We start from the raw sequence: 24,838 nt of genomic DNA on the forward strand, positions 1-24,838 counted from the left end.
GAAATGACTTTCTTCTTGCCACTCTTCCATAAAGGCCAGATTTGTGCAATATACGACTGATTGTTGTCCTATGGACAGAGTCTCCCACCTCAGCTGTAGATCTCTGCAGTTCATCCAGAGTGATCATGGGCCTCTTGGCTGCATCTCTGATCAGTCTTCTCCTTGTATGAGCTGAAAGTTTAGAGGGACGGCCAGGTCTTGGTAGATTTGCAGTGGTCTGATACTCCTTCCATTTCAATATTATCGCTTGCACAGTGCTCCTTGGGATGTTTAAAGCTTGGGAAATCTTTTTGGATCCAAATCCGGCTTTAAACTTCTTCACAACAGTATCTCGGACCTGCCTGGTGTGTTCCTTGTTCTTCATGATGCTCTCTGCGCTTTTAACGGACCTCTGAGAATATCACAGTGCAGGTGCATTTATACGGAGACTTGATTACACACAGGTGGATTGTATTTATCATCATTAGTCATTTAGGTCAACATTGGATCATTCAGAGATCCTCACTGAACTTCTGGAGAGAGTTTGCTGCACTGAAAGTAAAGGGGCTGAATAATTTTATATCTTTATGTTTGAAGCCTGAAATGTGGCAAAAGTTCGCAAAGTTCAAGGGGGCCGAATACTTTCGCAAGGCACTGTAGGTGTGGTTCCTGAGTTAATTAAACAAATAAAACATCCCATCATGCTTAGGGTCAGTTGACCATTATTTTGGCTACCATGGCTAGAAGAAGAGATCTCAGTGACTTTGAAAGAGGGGTCTCAAAGGAGCATAGAGGGTTTAAAGGGTGTTTGTGTGTCTCAGTCACCAGATCTCAACCCAAATGAACACTTATGGGAGATTATGGAGCGGTTCCCGCTGCAATGTTTTCCACAACCACTATAAACAAAACACCAAATGATGGAATTTCTAATGGAAGAATGGTGTCGCATCCCTCCAATATAGTTCCAGACACTTGTATAAACTATGCCAAGGCACATTGAAGCTGTTCTGGCCACTCGTGGTGGCCCAACGCCCTATTAAGACACTTGATGTTGGTGTTTCCTTTATTTTGGCAGTTACCTGTATATACTGTATTCAGACTGAGGAACATAGGTAATATGGGAATGAAAGACTTACCCTGGGACTCTTTGGTACAGTGTCAAATCTGTTTTCATCGGTGTTGAGCACACTTTTTTCTTTACCCTGGTTCTCCTGACTCTCCTAGGACAGTTTAGGGGATAACATCATTGCACAACAGCTCTTTGAATTCAGTTTACACTTTCATTTACAGTGACGAGACCAGCCATGGCAGCCAAGAGAGCATGCGTAGAACACTAAGGGAAATAGAGTCAAGCACAATGTGATAAGGGAACAAAATATCAGATGCAGATTCATTCACAAAGCCAGGCAAGAACACTGCACAGTGTGAATGATTAGTCCGTAATCTCAAAGTGGAAGGGAACTGGAAATCAAGAGAAAATATTTTCCAACACCAAGAGACACCGTACATCTTTTATATGAGACATCAGTCAATTCTTTGAAAAGCAGAGATAACATTTTCATGAGAAGAAAACATAAGAAACACCAAACCTCCGCCCCCCAGGCCATTCCAGCAGCAATAGCAAAACACAGCACTGAGTGGCAGTCAGACCAGTATTCAGAAGCACATTCAATCACAAGCAAGCTCTAGATCCAAGCTTAGACCAGATTCAGAGGCTGATGAAGCTGAAAGCACAGACAGTCAGGCCCCAGATCAAATTAGTGTTAGAGGCCTAGATAAGCATTGAATTAAAAATCCAACCTTATTTACATAAGTATTCAGACCTTTTGCTATGACAATCGAAATTGAGCTCAGGTGCATCCCGTTTCAATTCAACATCCTTGAGATGTTTCTACAACTTGATTGGAGTCCACCTGTGGTACATTCAATTGATTGGACAATATTTGGAAAGGCACACACCTGTCTACAGTTGACAGTGCATGTCAGAGCAAAAACCAAGCCATGAGGTCGAAGGAATTGTCCGTAGAGCTCTGAGACAGGGTTGTGTCGAGGCACAGATCTGGGGAAGTGTACCAGAACATTTCTGCAGCATTGAAAGTCCCCAATAACCCAGGGGCCTCCATCATTCTTAAATGGAAGAAGTTCGGAACCACCAAGACTCTTCCTAGAGCTGTCCGCCTGGCCAAACTATGCAATCGGGAGAGAAGAGCCTTGGTCTAGCCTTGGTCTAGGTTAGACTACTGCAATGCTCTACTTTCCGGCTACCCGGATAAAGCACTAAATAAACTTCAGTTAGTGCTAAATACGTCTGCTAGAATCCTGAATAGAACCAATTTTTTTTATCATATTACTCCAGTGCTAGCCTCCCTACACTGGCTTCCTGTTAAGGCACGGGCTGATTTCAAGGTTTTACTGCTAACCTACAAAGCATTACATGGGCTTGCTCCTACCTATCTATCTGATTTGGTCCTGCCGTACATACCTACACGTACACTACGGTCACAAGACGCAGGCCTCCTAATTGTCCCTAGAATTTCTAAGCAAACAGCTGGAGGCAGGGCTTTCTCCTATAGAGCTCCATTTTTATGGAATGGTCTGCCTACCCATGTGAGAGACGCAGACTCGGTATCAACCTTTAAGTCTTTACTGAAGACTCATCTCTTCAGTGGGTCATATGATTGAGTGTAGTCTGGCCCAGGAGTGTGAAGGTGAACGGAAAGGCTCTGGAGCAACGAACCGCCCTTGCTGTCTCTGCCAGGCCGGTTCCCCTCTTTCCACTGGGATTCTCTGCCTCTAACCCTATTACAGGGGCCGAGTCACTGGTTTATTGGTGCTCTTCCATACCATCCCTAGGAGGGGTGCGTCACTTGAGTGGGTTGAGTCACTGATGTGATCTTCCTGTCTGGGTTGGCGCCCCCCTTGGGTTGTGCCGTGGCGGAGATCTTTGTGGGCTATACTCAGCCTTGTCTCAGGATGGTAAGTTGGTGGTTGAAAATATCCCTCTAGTGGTGTTGGGGCTGTGCTTTGGCAAAGTGGGTGGGGTTATATCCTTCCTGTTTGGCCCTGTCCGGGGGTATCATCGGATGGGGCCACAGTGTCTCCTGACCCCTCCTGTCTCAGGCTCCAGTATTTATGCTGCAGTAGTTTATGTGTCGGGGGGCTAGGGTCAGTTTGTTATATCTGGAGTACTTCTCCTGTCTTATCCGGTGTCCTGTGTGAATTTAAGTATGCTCTCTAAGTATTCTATCTTTCTCGCTCTCTTTCTTTCTCTCTCTCGGAGGACCTGAGCCCTAGGACCATGCCTCAGGACTACCTGGCATGATGACTCCTTGCTGTCCTCAGTCCACCTGGCCGTGCTGCTGCTCCAGTTTAAACTGTTCTGCCTGTGATTATTATTATTTGCTGGTCATGTATGAACATTTGAACATCTTGGCCATGTTCTGTTATAATCTCCACCCGGCACAGACAGAAGAGGACTGGCCAACCCTCATAGCCTGGTTCCTCTCTAGGTTTTTTCCTAGGTTTTGGCCTTTCTTGGGAGTTTTTCCTAGCCTCCGTGCTTCTACACCTGCATTGCTTGCTGTTTGGGGTTTTAGGCTGGGTTTCTCACAGCACTTTGAGATATCAGCTGATGTACGAAGGGCTATATAAATACATTTGATTTGATTTGATTTTGGTCAGGGAGGTGACCAAAAACCCGATGGTCACTCTGATAGAGCTCCAGAATTCTTCTTTGGAGATGGGAGAATCTTCCAGAAGGACAACCATCTCTATATCACTCAACAAATCAGGCCTTTATGGTAGAGTGGCCAGACGGAAGCCACTCCTCAGTACCCAAGAAGACTTGAGGTTGTAATCACTGCCAAAGATGCTTCAACAAAGAACTGAGTAAATGGTCTGAATACTTATGTAAATGTGATATTTCAGTTCAGAATTTTTTTTATACATTTGCTAAAATAAAAAACACAATGTTTTTGCTTTGTGATTATGGGGAATTGTGTGTAGATTGATGAGGAAAAATAACAATTGACTCAATTTTAGAATAAGGCTGTAGCGTAATCAAGAGGTCTGAATACTTTCCGAATGCACTATATAAGCAATGAGCGCAGGCCTCAGGTCAGACCATAAGCACACCACACACAGGGGGTTAGTAATAAGGCATCTGTTACCTTAGGGACTTTGGGTGAAAGGGAGAGCTCTGGTTCTATCTGTCTGACTTGTGATGCAGTGCTTGTGAGGTCTACAACACACTTTGTGCCTACATCTCTAAGAGTGCACTTCTGAAACACCTGAGGAGGTTAAAGTGCACTGATTAGATCACAGATTCCAGATTGCATGACAAGGGCTCTGTACAACAAATGCTGAGTTAAATATCACACTATCTGATGTATTTGGCTATTCTTGTTCACACAGACATTCCTCCATTGAACAACAGAAGGTGACATTCATGTAAAGTGTTGGTCCCATGTTTCATGAGCTGAAATGAAAGATCCCAGGAATTTTTCATATGCACGAAAAGCTCATTTATCTAAAATGTTGTGCTCAAATTAGTTTACATCCTTGTTAGTGAGCATTTCTCCTTCGCTAAAATAATCCATCTACCTGACAGGTGTGGCATGTCAAGAAGCTGATTAAACAGAATGATCATTACACAAGTGCACCTTGTGCTGAGGACAATAAAAGGCCAATTTTAAACATGTAGTTTTGTCACACAACACAATGCCACAGATGTCTCAAGTCTTGAGGGAGTGTGCATTTGACATGAATTTAGTGTTAATTTATCTACTATAAGCCGCCTCCAACGTCGTTTTAGAAAATGTGGCTGTACGTCCAACCGGCCTCACAACCGCAGACCACGTGTAACCACGCCAGCCCAGGACTTCCACATCAAGGCTTCTACACCTGCGGGATTGTCGCTAACCCAGACAGCTGATGAAACTGTGGGTTTGCACAACCAAAGACTTTCTGCACAAACTGTCAGAAACCGGCTCAGGGAAGCTTATCTGTGTGCTCGTCATCCTCACCAGGGTTTTGATCTGACTGCAGTTTGGCGTCGTAACCAACTTCAGTGGGCAAATGCTCACCTTCGATGGCCATTAGCATGCTGAAGAAGTGTGCTCTTTATGGATGAATTGCGGTTTCAACTGTACCGGGCAGATGGCAGACGTATGGCGTCATGTGGGCGAGCGGTTTGCTGATATCAACATTGTGAACAGTGTCCCATGGTGGTGTTATGGCATGGGCAGTCCTAAGCTACGGACCACGAACACAATTGCATTTTATCGATGGCAAATTGAATGCACAGAGATACTGTGAAGAGATCCTGAGGCCCATTGTCATGCCATCCCGCTGTCATCATCTCATGTTTCAGCATGATAATGCACGGCCCCATGTGGAAAGGATCTGTACACAATTTTTGGAAGCTGAAAATGTCCCAGATCTTCCATGGCCCCAATACTCACCAGACATGTCACCCATTGAGCATGTTTGGGATGTTCTGGATCGACATGTACGACAGCGTGTTCCAGTTCCCACCAATATCCAGCAACTACGCACAGGGATCGAAGAGCAGTGGGACAACATTCCACAGGCCGGCCTCCCGGATGGAGCAGTGGTTAAGGGCGCTGTACTGCAGTGCCAGCTGTGCCATCAGAGTCCCTGGGTTCGCGCCCAGGCTCTGCCGCGACCGGGAGGTCCGTGGGACGAAGCACAATTGGCCTAGCGTCATTCGGGTTAGGGAGGGCTTGGTCGGTAGGGATGTCCTTGTCTCATCGCGCACCAGCGACTCCTGTGGCGGGCCGGGCGCAGTGCGCGCTAACCAAGGTTGCCGACACATTGGTGCGGCTGGCTTCCGGGTTGGATGCGCGCTGTGTTAAGAAGCAGTGCGGCTGGTTGGGTTGTGTATCGGAGGACGCATGACTTTCAACCTTCGTCTCTCCCGAGCCCGTACGGGAGTTGTAGCGATAAGACAAGATAGTAGCTACTACAACAATTGGATACCACTAAATTGGGGAGAAAAAAGGGGTACACATTTTTTTTTTAAATAAAAAAAAAACAAACATTCCACAGGCCACAATCAACAGCCTGATCAACTTCATGCAAAGGAGATGTGTCGCTCTGCATGAAGTATCTGTGAGCAACAGATACAGATCTGTATTCCCGGTCATGTGAAATCCATAGGTCAGGGCCTAATGAATTTATTTAAATTGACTCAGTACCTTATATGAACTGTAACTGGGGCGGCGGGTAGCCTAGTGGTTAAGAGCGTTGGGCCAGTAACCGAAAAGTTGCTAGATCGAATTCCTGAACTGACAAAGAAAAAATCTGTCATTCTGCCCCTGAACAAAGCAGTTAACCCACTGTCCCTAGGCCGTCATTGTGAATAAGAATTGGTTCTAGACTGGCTTGCCTAGTTAAATAAAGGATAAAGAAATATAGAAGGAAAGATTGCAACATGCAAATTGTTGCATTTCTATTTTTGTTCAGTGTAGTAATGCATGTACACTAGTGTTAATGTTTATGTTAAAAATATCCAAAATGGACAAATGCTTTGTACATACACTATATAGACAAAAGTATGTGGATAACCCTTCAAATTAGTAGATTGTACGACAGCGTCTGCTATTTCAGCCACACCCATATCTGACAAGTGTATGAAATCCATAGACAAACATTGTCAGTAGAATGGCCCGTACTGAAGAGCTCAGTGACTTTAAACATGGAATCGTCATGGAATCGTCATAGGATGCCACCTTTCCAACAAGTCAGTTTGTTAAATTTCTGCCCTGCTAGAGCTGCCCCAGTCAACTGTAAGTGCTGTTATTATGAAGTGGGAACATCTAGGAGCAACAATGGCTCAGCCCGAAAAGTGGTAGGCCACACAAGCTCACAGAATGGGACCGTGCTGAAATGTGTAGTGCATAAAAATTGTATGTCCTCGGTTGCAACACTCACTACAGAGTTCCAAACTACCTCTGGAAGCAACGTCAGCACAATAACTATTTGTCAGGAGGTTCATGAAATGGGTTTCCTTGGCCGGGCAGCCTAAGATCACCATGCGCAATACCAAGCGTCGGCTGGAGTGGTGTAAAGCTCGCCGCCATTGGACTCTGGAGCAGTGGAAATGCGTTCTCTGGAGTGATGAATCACGCTCACCATCTGGCAGTCCAACAGACAAATCTGGGTGTGGCGGATGCCAGGAGAACGCTACCCGTCCAAATGCATAGTGCCAACTGTAAAGTTGGGTGGAAGAGGAATAATGGTCTGGGGCTATTTTTCATGGTTCCGGCTAGGCCCCTTAGTTCCAGTGAAGGGAAATCTTAACACTACAGCATACAATAACATTCTAGACGATGCTGTGCTTCCAACTTTTTGGCAACAGTTTGGGGAAGGCCCTTTCCTGTTTCAGCATGACAATGCCCCTTTGTTGAGATCGGTGTGGAAGAGCTTGACTGGCTTGAAGAGAGCCCTGACCTTAAGCCCATCGGACACCTTTGGGATGAATTGGAACGCTGACTGCGAGCCAAACCTAAATGCCCAACATCAATGCCCGACCTCCCCAATGCTCTTGTGGCTGAATGGAAGCAAGTCCCAGAATGGAAGCAAGTCCCTGCAGCAATGTTCCAACATCTACTGGAAAGCCTTCCCAGAAGAGTGGAGGCTGTTATAGCAGCAAAGGAGGGACCAACTCCATATTAATGCCCATGAATTTGGAATTAGATATTCGACGAGCAGGTGTCCACATACTTTTGGTCATGTAGTGTATTTGTGGTATGTACAGTTGAAGTCGGAAGTTTACATACACTTAGGTTGGAGTCATTAAAACTAGTTTCAAACACTCCACACATTTCTTGTTAACAAACTATAGTTTTGGCAAGTCGGTTAGGACATCTACTTTGTGCATGACACAAGTCATTTTTCCAACAATTGTTTACAGACAGATTATTTCATTTATAACTCACTGTATCACAATTCCAGTGGGTCAGAAGTTTAATACACTAAGTTGACTGTGCCTTTAAATAGCTTGGAAAATTCCCAAAAATGATGTCATGGCTTTAGAAGCTTCTGATAGGCTAATTTACATAATTTGAGTCAATTGGAGGTGTACCTGTGGATGTATTTCAAGGCCTACCTTCAAACTCAGTGCCTTTTTGCTTGACATCATGGGAAAATCAAAAGAAATCAGCCAAGACCTCAGAAAAAAATGGTAGACCTCCACAAGATTGATTCATCCTTGGGAGCAATTTCCAAATGCCTGAAGGTACCACGTTCATCTGTACAAACAATAGTACGGAGGTATAAACCACATTGGACCACGCAGCCATCTTACCGCTCAGGAAGGATGTAATGTACTTTGGTGCGAAAAGTGCAAATCAATCCCAAAACAACAACAAAGGACCTTGTTAAGATGCTGGAGGAAACAGGTACAAAAGTATCTATATCCATAGTAAAAGAAGTCCTATATCAACATAACCTGAAAGGCCGCTCAGCGAGGAAGAAGCCACTGCTCCAAAACTGCCATAAAAAAGCCAGGTTACCGTTTCCAACTGCACATGGGGACAAAGATTGTACTTTTTGGAAAAATATAATCTGGTCTGATGAAACAAAAATAGAACTGTTTGGCCATAATGACCATTGTTATGTTTGGAGGAAATAGGGGGAGGCTTGCAAGCCAAAGAACACCATCCCAACTGTGAAGCACGGGGCGGGGGTGGCAGCATCATGTTGTGGGGGTGCTTTGCTGCAGGAGGGACTGGTGCACTTCACAAAACAGATGGCATCATGAGGCAGGGAAATTCTGTGGATGTATTGAAGCAACATCTCAAGACATCAGTCAGGAAGTTAAAGCTTGGTCGCAAATTGCTCTTTCAAATGGACAATGACCCCGAGCATACTTCCAAAGTTGTGGCAAAATGGCTTAAGGACAACAAAGTCAATGTATTGGAGTGGCCATCACAAAGCCCTGACCTCAATCCTATAGACAATTTGTGGGCAGAACTGAAAAAGCGTGTGCGAGTAAGGAGGCCTGCCAACCTGACTCAGTTACATCAGCTCTGTCTGGAGGAATGGGCCAAAATTCACCCAACTTATTGTGGGAAGCTTGTGGAAGGCTACCCGAAACGTTTGATCAAGGTTAAACAAATTAAAGGCAATGCTACCAAATACTAATTGAGTATATAAACTTCTGGCCCACTGAGAATGTGAAGAAAGAAATAAAAGCTGAAATAAATAATTTTCTCTACTATTATTCCGACATTTCACATTCGTAAAATAAAGTGGTGATCCTCACTGACCTAAGACCGGGAATTTTTACTAGGATTAAATGTCATGAAATGTCACTCTGTATCTGACAGAGTGTTTATTTACCTGTAGTTCCTTCATGAATGTATCCTCCTCCTCATCCTCTTCTTCATCCTCCTCTTCCTCTGGCTCAGCTGAGGCTGTGATAACAGATGTGGTTTGGGGCTTGGGCTTGACCTCTGGGGGCTGTCTGGTGGGTTTGGGACTGGGTTGAAGGAATACCGCCTCTTCATCGTCCTGAAGGGGATAGTAAAACACTTGAAAACTGTCTTGAATAAATTGACACTCTATCCCCCACTAGGTCATATGTGCATAGTCTGCATACTAAAGATTCCGAATAATTTTGCACGCCCAAATGTTCAGTTTTTGATTTGTTAAAAAAGTTTGAAATATCCAATAAATGTCGTTCCACTTCATGATTGTGTCCCACTTGTTGTTGATTCTTCACAAAAAAATACAGTTTTATATCTTTATGTTTAAAGATGGAAATGTGGCAAAAGGTCGCAAAGTTCAAGGGGGCCGAATACTTTCGCAAGGCACTGTATATGAATGTTGGGTCACATGTTGAATGTTTATTTCTAGACACTGAGGTTATCCTTTTGAAGACAAATGTCTTGGAATGCTGATTGACTAGGGAAACTGCCAAACAAATTAGTCACACACCCGTGTGGTGGCAGCTTCGTTCCTGGTAGTAAAGACGACTTCTCCAGACCTCCCTGTGGTCAGCCCTGGGCTTGATGGTGAGGTGAAGAACCTCCGTGGTGGGGGCGGTGGAGGGGACTTCCCTGCTTTCTCTGGGCTGTTCCTCATCTCTCTCTCCACACTGGGCCTGCGAGGCTTCTCAACCATAGGCCTGTGTGGTCGCTCAGGGCTGCCCTGAATAGTCATCTCAGAAGCCACATTAGCTGGCTGAGTGGGTTCTGTCAGACGACGACACACAGACACAGACAAAAGTACACTGTATAGAATGTACTGTACTTTACAAAACAGAAAATAATATTAATATATCTTCGCATTTAGTCAAGATACTAATCCTAAACTGAACCCAAATAAAACAGAACACATGTCCTTCCATAGTTTCCAACATTTTAATGGATCTATTAACTTCCAAAGTTTCTTACCTGGAAGAGATGCCTCAGTAGGTTCAGGAACATCCATCTTGTCTAGCAGTGGAGTGTTGAGGGGCATCTTTGGTTCTGGGAGGGTCTGGGGGAGAGATGGCTGGTCTGGAGCTAGGGGTGGATTGGGAGACTGAGACTCACTCCTCCCCGTCTCGGTCAACTCTAAGTCAGGGATGGCCATCATTAGGCTGGCCTGGGCCTCCTGGAGAATCTGATCAAACTGACTCCCAGCAGAGGTTGCTGATCTCTGTGGTGGCCTCCCCTCCTCCAGGTCCCCCTCTCTCTCTGCAGCCTATGTGGTGGGAGAGAGAGGCCCAGACATCTCAACTCATACCAATCTGAAATTTAGACGCACTTTGCTGAGATTACTTTCTGAGAGAACTGGCAGAAGCCTATGATTAATCAGTTATACTATGCTCTATGATTATATTACACAGTAAGTAACAGACCACTGTGGTTTATAGACACTCTCCAGTTCAACCTAAGACACATTGTCTCATTAAAGTCAATTAGATAATTGCTGAGAATATATATCAGACGGATGACTACCTCAATGTCCATTACTTTGCTTTTGATGCTGCCCCTGTTGGTTTGGTTCTCCGCTGAGCCAGGTGGTTGTGTGGTGGTCTCAGTGCTGCTAGCCGTGGGGGCCGGTCCATCTCCGCACCAGGTGATCATTCTCTTCTGCAGGGCCGGGCTGTTCTCCCGGCTGCGGGGACTGACCTTGGCCACGGTGGGGGAGTCTCGGCCATGGGTGGGGGTCAGCGGGGGGCTGGGGTGGTGGTGGTGCGGCAGGGCCACTGAGTGCTGACACGGTTGCATATCGACGGGAGAGCTCTTTACACGGTGGATGACGACAGGAGACGTGGGGGCCATGTCTGGCCTGACTGCGGGGTTCTGGCCCTGGAGCTGGGGTAGGGGCGGTCTGACAGAGGACCTGGGCTGGGGATTGGGGGACTCCACGGTGGGGCGATTCCTCAGTGGGGGATCGGACTGGGCAATGGCAGGCTCTACAGCCCCCTCTATGAATGCTTTGGCTGCTCCAGGCTCGGGATCGTGAGGATGATTCTCTGTGACACATCTGAAGGGAACGCAACATGACTTTATTCGACTACTCAGATCATCAATCATCCTCTTACATGTTATGGAGGATATACAGGGGCAGCATGTACCTTCTGAGACCGCTGAGAGCTTCTGTCAAGGCTTTAACCCTCTTAAGCATGCTGTCCATCTTGTGAGGCTCCTCCTTCAGAAAGTGCAGTGCCTCTACCTCCCCACGCAGAACCCTCCGCATCTTCCCCTGGAGGCTAGGAAACTCACCTGACGAAGGGAGGGAGGGAGAGGGGGAGGAGGTAGTTGGGCCATCAATCCAAATGTTGTCACACATTCAAAGAGGCATCAGCTAACCCTTACCTTAAAACATGACATAACTGGCTGTGAATAACTATTGGATTTGATTAATGCTGCTACTGTGGCTGTGGAATAACTTCTGCTATTGGTAACTCTGCTTGCACAACATTGCTTGCACAACATCTTCTACCTGTGGTCAGTGATGTGCTAACCTCTAGCTGCAGCCCCAGACAGTGCTCACCTTTAAGCCCAGCCAAGACCTCTCCCACCCTCCTGAGGTTGACAGCTCCCTCCTCCACATCCCTGAGGGTGACTGACAGCTGACCTGGGCAAGAGGACAAGTCTCTTCTCAGACAGTCTACGTACTCCTCCAGCTCCCTGAGAGACATAGGTTAGGTTACACATCTGGCCATTACATTACAGTAAAAACAATTGTCATGCTTGGAATGACAAGGAAAGACATTGGAGATTGGCCTGGCCCTATGCTGTGATTGTGTTCACTGCGCAACAAATAAATTGTTCAGTTTTTCACTTCTCATAGCCTCCGTAGTTTTTGCATGGTGATTTCTCCTAATATAATAACCAGCAATAGACAAGATGGCAGAAAACATTGAGTTCATGACATGCAATTGATTTCAAACTTTTGCAGTATAATGTTATAGATAAGATCATGTTTAAAAACCTAAGCTTCCCATTACCCTTCGATACAGTTTTAAGCTAGCCCTGATGTTATGGCAGGAGGGAAGTTCAAACATAAAGATACAGTGTTGCTGACAGAGTAGAAACCTGTTTGACATGCTCAGTCAGAAGCTGTTTGTTGACTACAGTCTGACAATCTCTGTGTCAGCTGCTGCAATCAAAATACTCAAAACAGGTGTTTAACAACCAGATGCAGAACAATGACCATGACTAATGTAAACTTATTTTAGTCAATTAAATTCCTGCTGAAATGAATGGTCAAATGTAAAATGACCATAACGGTTGGATTCTTCTGAAGCAACAATGCTTCATCCAAAGTCACACAGCAAGTACATGCATGTCTGGACCTAAACGGGACTCACTATCCAAAATAACTACGGTAAGCGTGAGAAAGTGTGACAAATAGCTGTTTCCCAATATCTGTTTTCCCATCCAAACAGTGCTCTCAATATTACATAACAGCTACATACAGTATATGATAACAGTTGTTCAACAGGTTTTTTCTAACGCCCCCCGTGAGCCTATCTCTAACATTAATTTAGTCCAATGAGCTGACATTAACTCCATTATTTATCTCTCCTATCACAGTCTGTAACACAGTCCCCCCTGATCACAAGGGAAACAGCCTCACTTGCATATTTAAACATTGTGCAACATTATTAGACATTTTTGGCAGAACACCAATGACTCATTCCATAGCTGGGATACTGTATGTACCACATTCCGGGCCAGAGGAGGCTGGTGGGAGGAGCTATAGGAGGATGACTCATTTTTGCATAACATTTGTTATATCACTGGAAACCGATTGCATAACCACAGTTGATTTATTAATCCCACTTTAGCTGAAACTAATTGCGTAATTATATTACTTCACATTTCAACATGAGATAACGCAGTTAGTTCACAATGTTAGTTTCAGCAGCTGCAGTTTTGCCACATAAAAAAAAACAAATATGGCATCTGGAGCAGATGACTATCGTCTGATTACTGTTTATTGTTCCAATTGTGAATGTTGAAAGGCTACCATAGCACATCAAATTAGAATTCTGATCCAATGCTTTAAAATCATCATATTTAAGTATGCAAGGTAGCATTTGGTTGGACGGTGTATACCATGTGTATCCTGTACATACGACTAATAACACTTGAAACTCGAACTTGGAAACTAAGATCATATTATTTACTCTTTTTTGACTAGCACCAAAGAGTATGCAAAAGTAAGATAGGCAAAATAAAGTCAATGCCCTCATTAAATGTCTATCCTGTCAATCAGTTTGTGGGGCTCTACAATACTTCCAAACCCTTACCTGAGCTGGGCTAGTACTCTCTCCTCCATGGCCAGGTACTTGTGTCTCTCCTCATCCACTGTGGTCCTCTGTCTCTGGGCAGGCTCTGTCTCATGCTGCTGTCTTTGTAAGGTCTCAGACATAACCCCAGTCAGCTCCTGCTCCGCTCTCTTCAGCATCACCCTCACACTGTCTTGGTTCTGCATCTGTGGATGGATCATCACACCCACTGGTCTCAGGACTCTCAGTGGTATTACAAACAGTATATCTAATGACTTATATACAGCTATTTGATGGACGAATGTGATGAATGTAATGGCTGAACTTGTTTTTGGAGGACGACATAAAAACCTAATTAAGATGTACTGTATATATGCAGATTTGGATGATCGTGATGTGTGGCTTGAGTACCCAAATCTGTTGATCACATACAAAAATACACCTCATAAAAATATGCACATGTACAGGTAACTGACAAAATAATGGAAACACTTGAATAAACAAGGGATAGAACGTCTATTCAAAGCAGGTTCTTCCAAACAGGTGTGGTTCCTGAGTTAATTAAGCAATTAATATCCTATCGTGCTCAGGGTCATGTATAAAAATGCTGGGCAGGCCATTATTTTGGCTACCATGGCTATGCCCCCATACAATGACAAGGACTTCATCCACAGGGCACGAGTGGTCACTGAATGGTTTGATGAACATGAAAACGATGTTAACCATATGCCATCGCCGTCTCAGTCACCAGATCTCAACCCAATTGAACACTTATAGGAGATTCTGGACTGGCGCCTGAGACAGCGTTTTCAACCACCATCAAAAAAACACCAAATGATGGTGGAATAATGGAGTCACATCCCTCCAATAGAGTTCCAGATACTTGTAGAATCTATGCTAAGGTGCATTGAAGCTGTTCTGTCACTTCATCAAGGCACTTTATTTTGGAGTTCCCTTTATTTTGGCAGAGTTTCCTGTACATTGTATCTATGCAGATAACGGATTAATGTAATGTGCAGGTGGCTTGACTACCTGTAGCTGTCTGAGATGGTGCAGCTGCTGTCGCAGATCAGTGACGTTCCTCCTGACAGTGGTCAGTGTGACCTGCAGGGCGGGGTCAGGGGGATGGGCCTGAGAGACTAGAGCACTGGCGGCGTCTGCCAGGAGGGCAGGGCTTCTGGCTGCAGGAACTGGTGACACTCCTACATATCAGATCAGTTAGACACAACTCTATGAGTAACTGTAATGTGGGATTAAAATAGGGAAGGTACAAAATAACTTTCATTAACCATGTATGGAACAAAAAAAAAAACGAATACAACACTGACTTTGTAACACTAATATAGTTGTGTAATAACAGTTACCTGCACTGTTGTTTGCATGGAAAGGAGAAGCAGTCCTCCCATCTCTCTCAGCTGGCCCAATAAAAAGTGCATGCTGAACAAGGCCAGCAAGACTGGCGATCTGTTGTTCCATGGCCTTCATTCGCTCACTGCCAAAAAACAATACATGTTTGGCCCAAAACAATACGGTGCTACCTACGTAGTTCCCAATACTGTGCTATGTAATTATTATTATTTTTTAAATATTTATTTAACCTTTATTCAACTAGGCAACTACGTAGTTCACAATACTGTGCTATGTAATTATTATAATGTTCTTATTTTTTATTTAACCTTTATTCAACTAGGCAAATCAGTTAAGAACAAATTAGTATTTACAATGATGGCCTAGGGACAGTGGGTTAACTGCCTTTTTCAGGGGCAGAACAACAGATTTTTACCATGTCAGCTCTGGGATTAGAGCCAGCAACCTTTCGGTTACTGGTCCAACGCTCTAACCACTTGGCTAACTGCCCCCCCAAACAATACATTGTTAACAATACAGCGCTATTTACTTCACAATACAGTGCTATGTAGTTCATAATACTGTGTTGTGTCGTTAGTTCACAATACAGTGCTATGTAGTTCATAATACTGTGTTGTGTAGTTAGTTCACAATACAGTGCTATGTAGTTCATAATACTGTGTTGTGTCGTTAGTTCACAATACAGTGCTATGTAGTTCATAATACTGTGTTGTGTCGTTAGTTCACAATACAGTGCTATGTAGTTCATAATACTGTGTTGTGTCGTTAGTTCACAATACAGTGCTATGTAGTTCATAATACTGTGTTGTGTCGTTAGTTCACAATACAGTGCTATGTAGTTCATAATACTGTGTTGTGTCGTTAGTTCACAATACAGTGCTATGTAGTTCATAATACTGTGTTGTGTCGTTAGTTCACAATACAGTGCTATGTAGTTCATAATACTGTGCTATGTAGTTCATAATACTGTGTTGTGTCGTTAGTTCACAATACTGTGCTATGTAGTTCATAATACTGTGCTTAGTAGTTCACAATACAGCGCTATGTAGTTCATAATACTGTGCTATGTAGTTCACAATACTGTGTTGTGTCGTTAGTTCACAATACTGTGCTATGTAGTTCATAATACTGTGCTATGTAGTTCATAATACTGTGTTGTGTCGTTAGTTCACAATACTGTGCTATGTAGTTCATAATACTGTGCTATGTAGTTCACAATACAGCGCTATGTAGTTCATAATAATGTGCTATGTAGTTCATAATACTGTGCTATGTAGTTCACAATACAGCGCTATGTAGTTCATAATACTGTGCTATGTAGTTCATAATACTGTGCTAGTGTATAACAATATTGTGTTATGTAGTACTGTGCTATGTGCTATGTTCATAAAACCCCAAGTTCAAGTGGTAGTTTGCCTCAGACTGCCCAGCCCTTCTCTCTGTTTTTTGTCTCACCTGGTCTGAGGGTCATTGGGGGTGAGGTGACCCTGGGACAATTTGTCGCCATGGTGCCCTGGGGGGAACTCCAGGAACACAGGAGAGGACACAGAGGACACACCACCCCTGGTCCTGTTCACCACCTCCACAGTATTACTATTACTCTCCCTCCGCAGGGACCGGCGAATAGGAGACCCTCTCTCCGGGGCCACAGGGCCATGGTTGTCAATCATCCTGACCTCATTCACTCTGTGAGGGGAAGGTGGTGGGGTTTTGGTGCCGAACGGCGGTAGTCCCTGGTTTTCACCATACCTCCGGCACTTCTGCCTGTAGAGGGAGTGCTGCTGCTCTGGGTTCTCTGAATAGGAGGCTGTGGACTTGCCCGAAGCCCAGAGGAGGCCACCACCCATGTCGACCACGTCCCCCGTGTGGCTGCCCCCCTGTGAGGAGGCGATACTCAGCCGGCCCTCCTGGACAGCGTAGGGGTCAGTGACGTTGACATACAACCCGTCGGCACGCACCAGCGCCATACTCTTACTGCTCAGGTCCTCATCAGGTTTGACATCTCTTCTCTCCAGGATGGCGCTGGGGCAGGGGGTGACAGACCTGCTGGGTGGCCCGCTGGACATGCTGGCCCTGGGGAGGGTGGCACTGCCTGGCACCCCTCCCCCAGCCTGGTGACCATAGGGGATCCTGGAGGGGGAGGAGGGCATGGAGCGGGCCATGGGGGGAGACATAGACCCCTGAATGGCGTGGACAGGAATGCGGGTGGATTGTAAAGTGTGGACAGGGCTATGACTTCCATACAGTATCTCTCTTGGTATCTGTAGACAGGAGGAAATTCAGAGAACATATCATCTTAAAGTCAATGGAAAGAGACTAGAAAAGCCTGCTAATACAAAACTTGATGAGCTATGCAGAGAGATTCTCAATCATTAGGTTAGCGGTATGTCTGTGTCCTCAACAATTAATCTATAAAAAACATCTTCTGTTGTCCCTCCCTGACTGTCATACATGTCAAAATATTACCTTCAAAATGACAAATCGCAGACAGAACGAGTATCTGTTCTGACAAAGGCCATATACAGAGTGAGAGAGAAACAGAGAGGAAAATCACATCCACAAAGGTTGAATGGTACCATAGCTAAACAACACTGTCATGCCTCGCCATGTACAGAGCAGACACAGAGTGTTTGTTGTGTTCACTATGAGTGCAGGACAAGATCAATATGCAGTATGAGGAACTCCTAACATGACCGTTGCATTGACATATAATTCTCCCTGATCTGCCTCTTTGTCTGTACTCACTTCCGAACCTTTTCACAACAACATTCCAAAAAGATTGTTTACATCATCATACTGTCAAATAAAATGGACTCGTTTCCGTGAAACAGTCAATTAATGTTGATGTTTAAACATACAGCACGGCTTTACGATGACCTTTTTTACAAGGAGCAAGTGTGTGCCAAAGTTGAAAAATGTAAGAGCACACAGTAATCTTTGTAGTAATGGTGCAAGCATGGCAATCATGAATCTGCGCTCAGTGTATTCTCCATGGCACTCACGGGCTGCGGTACAGTGAAGTAATCATTGTAACAATTATCATCTGGGTGATTTTTAAATGGTTGCACTGTAGAGCCCTCTGCAGCTAATCTTTTATTTTTTTACCTCCAATTTCATGGTATCCAATTGTTAGTAGTTACTGTCTTGTCTCATCGGTACAACTCCCGTACGGGCTCAGGAGAGACGAAGGTCGAGAGCCATACTTCCTCCGAAACACAACCCAACCAAGCTGCACTGCTTCTTAACACAGCGTGCATCCAACCCGGAAGCCAGCCACACCAACCTAGCGACCTGGTCAGCGTGCACTGCGCCCGGCCCACCACAGGAGTCACTAGTGCGCAATGAGACAATGATATCCCTACCGGCCAAACCCTCCCTAACCCAGACGACGCTAGGCCAATTGTGCGTCGCCCCATGGACCTCCCAGCCGCGGCCGACTGCAACAGAGTCTGGGCTAGAACCCAGAATCTCTGGTGGCACAGCTAGCACTGCAGTGCCTTAGACCACTGTGCCACCCGGGAGTACTTACTGCAGATAATCTAAGCAAATGTAGGCTAATAATTGAGGAATCATTTTTTTTTGTACACTCTTAGAAAAAAGGGTTTCAAAAGGGTTCTTCGGTAGATACCTTTTTGGTTCCAGGTAGAACTCTTTTAGGTTGTATGTATATAGAACCCTCTGTGGAAAGGATTAAACCTGGAACCAAAAATGGTTCTTCAAAGGGTTCTCATATGGGGACAGCCGAAAAAACCCTTTTAGGTTCTATATAGCACCTTTTTTAAAGAGTGTACATACACTTCAGATCACGTACTGTAGCAAATCTAAGCAAAAGTACAGTAGCCTGATAGTTGACTGTAGTCTCAAGAATATACTTCTTATAGTACTCACACTCTTCTTAGTCCTCGTGCTACATGCTTTACCTTCAGCAGTTCAGCAGATTTGAACAGTGATAAGAGAGTTCTACAATGGTTGCATGATGCAAGAGAGGTGTGGGCTAACTTGGCTCTCTGCTATTTCATAGGGATTGTTTATTCCCCCTTCATAAGGCGGCGTGTCATAGCAGATACAACTGCAATTTGAATATTCCAGTATTAACCCTAGAGTCAAAGAGGTGACCTCATTTACAACGACCGCAAATAAAGTGAAATAGAGTATTAAACCGATTGTATTTTTATGCAAATAAGAGAGCAGCTCATTCATACACAACAAGCCATCTGCTATGTTTGCTATAGTTATAGTATTTTGTGCATAATTCTAGCAGAATTATCTTCATGACCTTTTGAGCTTAACATTGATACCACAATATTTCCACAACAAAGCACACATACATAGACAATTAACATACACTCTTATAAAAAAAAAAGGGTTCCAAAAGGGTTCCGCGGTTGTCCCCATAGGAGAACCCTGTTTGGTTCCAGGTAGAACTCTTTTGGGTTCCATGTAGAGGGTTCTACCTGGAACTAAAAAAGGGTTCTTCTAATGGTTCTCCTACGGGGACAGCTGAAAAACCCTGTAGGCCTGCTACAATGGAAATATTTTCTTGTTTCCCCCCATTAACCTTTGCTCATCCTGTGATAAAACAACAACAATATTTTTAGAGCAAGGCATTATCAATGTTATCTGCTCAGAAATACCCCAAAACACATACCCCATATATGGAACAACATGCTGGGACCACCAGTGGGTACAGTAATAAACTTAAACAAAGCCACATTTTCAAGCTGCGATGCATTCCAGACCAGTGCAAAAGTGAGATCATCTTTCATCCATGGGGCCTAACGGTCTCTGTCTATCTATATCTGAGGTGATCTCTCATAGGAGAGGAAGATCTGCGCTACCACTAAACTCACATAAATACTCTGATCATACAGTGAGGTGAGCCTGATTTAAGGTGCGAGTTAAATCAAGTAGATCGGAGGATCAATCTGAGGATGGTCAGGCAGGCTCTTCCTCTGGTGGAGGTTCGACGCGGTACGTCTATCCATCAATCTAACAGGACGCTCTGGAAACAACAGAGCAACAGGACATCGGATCCCTAGGCATTACTTCTCCTCAGACCACAAAACAACGTGCTGAAAACAACACCCACCGAAGGAATTTGAGCGCTTTCCCAGTAGGATTACATGCCTCCCAATCCCTCATGGCACCCTGGCTCTGTGATAAAGCTGATAGTTGGAAAAGAAAGACTCTTCTCAAGCCTCTACGGCCCCATCCAGTGCCCAGTCCCTGACAGCTGCTGAGAAATATGATGCAAATATGCCATTGTGTAATGCAGCAGGATATGAATAACACACGGTACTCTTTGTCAGACATATCCAAACACAGCTTCAAATCGAATCAAATCAAATTGTATTTGTCACATACACCGAATACAACAGTGGAATGCTTACTTACAAGCCCTTAACCAACAATGCAGTTTTAAGAAAAATACCTAAAAAACCTAAGAAATAAAAGTAACAAATAATTAAAGAGCAGCAGTAAGGTAACAATAGCGAGGCTATATACAGGGGGTACCGGTACAGAGTCAATGTGCAGGGGCACCGGTTAGTTGAGGTAATTGAGGTAATATGTACATATGGACTATGTCACTATATTGTAGACAGCCACTATCTGGAGAAAGAAACAAGATACAATATCATATGACTTTCAACAGTTTGTTGAGACATATCTTATGTGGCTATGGTATTACTTTCCTCTGGTTTTCTTTCTATATGACATTAACTAAATCAGTGGCGGTCAATAATATCCTAATGTTGACATTTTGTTGCTGTAATAGAAGTACAGACAATTCTACTGTAAATACTTGTCATTTCTAATCCAGAATGGGAGCTTGCCTCGAAAGGATCAACGTAGTAGATATTACATTAGTACATGTAGCATGGTTTCAAATCAGTCCAATGTAGTGATCCTATAACATGGCTAATGTGATTATTGGATAAAAGACAGTTACGAGAAGAGTGAGTTTATCATATTATCAGGATCATGGTATACTGACTGGTACTACAGGGGATTCCTGTCATGTGAGAGAGGAGTTCCTGAAAACAGAAAGCTTGATCGTGTTACCTCAGAGAAAAACGAAAAAAATGCTAATAGTAAAAAGACTGACATTTCCTAAAAAGGATAAAATTTAATCAAGATCGTCTGCCCAGTGGATTCTAGAGGCTCCAGGATATTGGTTCCTTTGACTAGGAATCTCAACATCAGCAGGAAACCAATGCAGAGGGGCATCATAACTGCTTATTAGGGTATACCCAAACACAGAAGAAAAACCCTGCTTCTGATCCTGCTTCTGCTACAGTCGAGAATAAACAAGGCTGCTTTTATCCCTGTGCGTCTCAGCATGTTGAGCTACGGGCCCCTGCAGAGGTGCAAAGAAGAATTACTTTGAAGTACTACTTACTGTAAGTAGTTCTTTGGGGTGTCTGTACTTTACTAGTTATATTTCTGACAACTTTTACTTCTACTTCAATACATTCCTATATAAATGAATGTACATTTTCCTCCATACATTTTCCCTGACACCCAAAAGTACTTGTTATAATTTGAATGCTTTAGAAGGACAGGAAAATAGTCCAATTAATGCCCTTATTAAGAGAACATCCCTGGTCATCCCTACTGCCTCTGCATGTGTTTAAACACACGCTTCATTTGTAAATAATGTCTGAGTGTTGGAGTGTGCCATTGCCTATCCATAATAAAAAATAAAATGGTGCCATCTGATTTGCTTAAAATAAGGAATTTGAAATGATTTAGACTTTTACTTTTGAAACGTACACTACCGTTCAAAAGTTTGGGGTCACCTACACATTTTTTTGTCCATTAAAATAACATAAAATTGATCATAAATACAGTGTAGACATTGTTAATGTTTTAAATGACTATTATAGCTGGAAACAGCAGATTTTTTATGGAATATCTATATAGGCGTACAGAGGCCCATTATCAGCAACCATCACTCCTGTGTTCCAATGGCACGTTGCTAATCCAAGTTTATCATTTTAAAAGCCTAACTGATCATTAGAAAACCCTTTTAAAATGATATTAGAACAGCTGAAAACTGTTGTGCTAATTAAAGAAGCAATAAAACTGGACTTCTTTAGACTAGTTGAGTATCTGGAGCATCAGAATTTGTGTGTTTGATTACAGGCTCAAAATGGCCAGAAACAAAGACCTTTCTTCTGAAACTCATCAGTCTATTCTTGTTCTGAGAAATGAAGGCAAGAGGACAAGTACATTAGAGTGTCTAGTTTGAGAACAGACGCCTCACAAGTCCTCAACTGGCAGCTTCCTTAAATAATACCCACAAAACACCAGTCTCAATGTCAACAGTGAAGAGGCGACTGCGGGATGCTGGCTTTCTAGGCAGAGTTCCTCTGTCCAGTGTCTGTGTTCTTTTGCCCATCTTAATCTTTTATTTTTATTGGCTAGTCTGAGATATGGCTTTATCTTTGCAACTCTGCCTAGGAGGACAGCATCCCGGAGTCGCCTCTTCACTGTTGACGTTGAGATTGGTGTTTTGCAGATACTACTTAATGAAGCTGCCAGTTTAGGACTTGTGAGGCGTCTGTTTCTCAAACTAGACACTCTAATGTACTTGTCTTCCAATACTTTTAGACTTTTACTCAAGTAATATTTTACTGGGTGACTTTCACTTTTACTTGAGTCATTTTCTATTAAGGTATCTTTACTTTTACTCAAGTATAACAATTGGGTACTTTTTCCACCACTGTCCCCTGGTTAGGGATTTAGGAGCGGAAGCTTCCTTGATGTCAAACATATTGCACTAGACAGCTAGATTTAGGCGACTTAGGGGAGTTTGTGCGCTTGGCTGTGTTGCCGTGCAAGGTCAGGCTTCACTAACCCTGCCGTCGGCATTGTTGGACCTTGCGTTGCTGCGATTGAAGGCGTGTGCAGGGTCTTTGTGGTACACCTTCAGACAGCAGCCAGGTGTGATATTTCTGGAAAGAAGAAAGACACGTCAAAGTTACACTGGTTGAAGTAAACACAGGTCGTCGCCGTCTAACAGCCTAACAGTGAACTCCGCTCCACTGAATAACTGGAAACCCTTCCGGTACTATATTCATCAGTCTACTGTAGTGTCTGTGCAGATTAGGGTGTGGTCAAGACAGACACCCTGTTATCAGCAGCACACGCTCAGACATTGGCCTCCTCTCTAATTTCCTCAACAATACCACGTTTAATGCCTCCCTGCCTAAACTGAAAGGTGGAGTATTATTCATGCAGCGCTTTGGACGCTGAAATGAACTCACCTGACATCAGTTAGCTCGTAGTATATATTTCTTGTGTCATCCTTGATGTAGACGGCCACACTGGGAGACTCCAGCATCTTTATGGTGAGCTGATGGGGGAAGGCACTCACAAACAGAGCCCTGACGGTGTCTCCACTGGTGATTTCATTGGGCATCCGGATCTGCTTGGTCTCCTCTGCGTACTGCAGGTACAGCACACCTGGAGAGGTGAGAGAGAGAGAGAGAGAGAGAGAGAGAGAGAGAGAGAGAGAGAGAGGGGGGGGGGGACAGAGACAGGGAGAGGGAACATGTGAGTGCTCAAGGAGAGTGATTGTGTGAGAAATTGAGTGATAGAGAAAGCATGTCATCACACACTGAGAGCCTGTGTGACACAGAGCTTGCAAGAAAGAAAAGTCCTGACAGCTCCATAGTACCTACCTAGTGATCTGTCCCTGGTCTGGTTGGCAGAGTGGACCACCGGCAGGCTGGCCCGTGCCCGACAGCCCCGGGTGAAGGCAGCAGGACCCTCTCCCTCTGACATGGTCTCCTTAGACTCCAGAGAGACCACGGAGAGGTGCTCCAGTTGCTCCCCTACACCGGGCGGGGGGCTGACAGAGTGCGGGGGGCTCCTGACCTGGAGAGGCAGAAGGAGAAATGAAAAATTGAGGAACAGTCACCAGCACACACTCACTAAAATCCTGTAGTCAAAGATGTGGTGTATTCAACCTTAAGCAATGTCTACTTCCACTGCATGACTGTGAAACATGCACACACACACAGTAAGTCTTTAAGTCAACTACAAATGTGTAATTCTCGCAAAAAAAACCAAAATATAATGGACTGGTGCTGTATGTTTCATGTCTTCAAAAGAAGGGACATGTTTGAGTTCAAAAGCCACCAACAACCCTTCAAAATTAGAAGAAAAAAACCCAGATGATTTTGCTACTATTTTGTGCCCAATCAATCACGTGTGATGTGAATGTGTCCCTGATGCATCCTGCATCTGTAGGGGGACTTTTGGGGACATCTGCAACCTGATACAAACACACACACACACACTGAGTCACTCACTGCATTTACATTTTAAGCTTGGCACTGACTGGGCTATGGTGACACACTGGTGAATAACCACCTCAGGCAGCTCTATGGATCAGAGCGCCCTGTCCACTTCACTTTGACTGGCATAATAATCATTACATTACAGAATTTGTTCTTGACTGACTTGCCTAGTTAAATAAAGGTTCCATTTTTTTTAAATAAAAAAGTGGGAGTAAAACCATGCACCACACATTATAACTACAGACAGGTACAGTGTAACTACAGTGTAATGACAGGTTCACATTGTGATAGTGCTTACAGCTTGTACAATAATGCAACAAAGTAAATGTAGCACATTGTAGCTAGTACATGTTAAAGCCAGTGTCACTAAAGTGGGACTCACCGATCTGACTATCAAAGCTTGTATTAAGGTCCCCTCTAGAAGGAC

General features: G+C 44.1%; 1 protein-coding gene across 8 annotated transcripts in view; it reads right to left on the reverse strand.

The window, feature by feature from the left end:
• LOC110508698 (sickle tail protein) overlaps positions 1–24,838 on the reverse strand; it is a 53,441-nt gene that overhangs the window by 5,583 nt on the left and 23,020 nt on the right. For 5 of the 8 annotated variants that reach the window (XM_036966361.2, XM_036966359.2, XM_021589420.3 and 2 more), the window contains 15 exons: positions 23,791–23,986; positions 23,374–23,572; positions 22,965–23,061; positions 16,559–17,364; positions 15,100–15,227; positions 14,768–14,937; positions 13,757–13,941; positions 11,992–12,128; positions 11,573–11,720; positions 10,950–11,481; positions 10,401–10,692; positions 9,943–10,199; positions 9,346–9,516; positions 4,149–4,268; positions 1,116–1,199 (listed from right to left, as the gene is read on the reverse strand). In XM_036966361.2, coding sequence (XP_036822256.2) covers positions 1,116–1,199; positions 4,149–4,268; positions 9,346–9,516; positions 9,943–10,199; positions 10,401–10,692; positions 10,950–11,481; positions 11,573–11,720; positions 11,992–12,128; positions 13,757–13,941; positions 14,768–14,937; positions 15,100–15,227; positions 16,559–17,364; positions 22,965–23,061; positions 23,374–23,572; positions 23,791–23,986 — 3,522 coding nt within the window. The remainder of the gene's footprint in view (positions 1–1,115; positions 1,200–4,148; positions 4,269–9,345; positions 9,517–9,942; positions 10,200–10,400; positions 10,693–10,949; positions 11,482–11,572; positions 11,721–11,991; positions 12,129–13,756; positions 13,942–14,767; positions 14,938–15,099; positions 15,228–16,558; positions 17,365–22,964; positions 23,062–23,373; positions 23,573–23,790; positions 23,987–24,838) is intronic. The other 3 variants (XM_090225615.1, XM_090225616.1, XM_090225614.1) reach the window with 2 other exon arrangements.

This window comes from Oncorhynchus mykiss, chromosome 28 (assembly GCF_057628025.1).
Source record: "Oncorhynchus mykiss isolate SJ-2025 chromosome 28, ASM5762802v1, whole genome shotgun sequence".
NCBI lineage: Eukaryota > Metazoa > Chordata > Actinopteri > Salmoniformes > Salmonidae > Oncorhynchus > Oncorhynchus mykiss.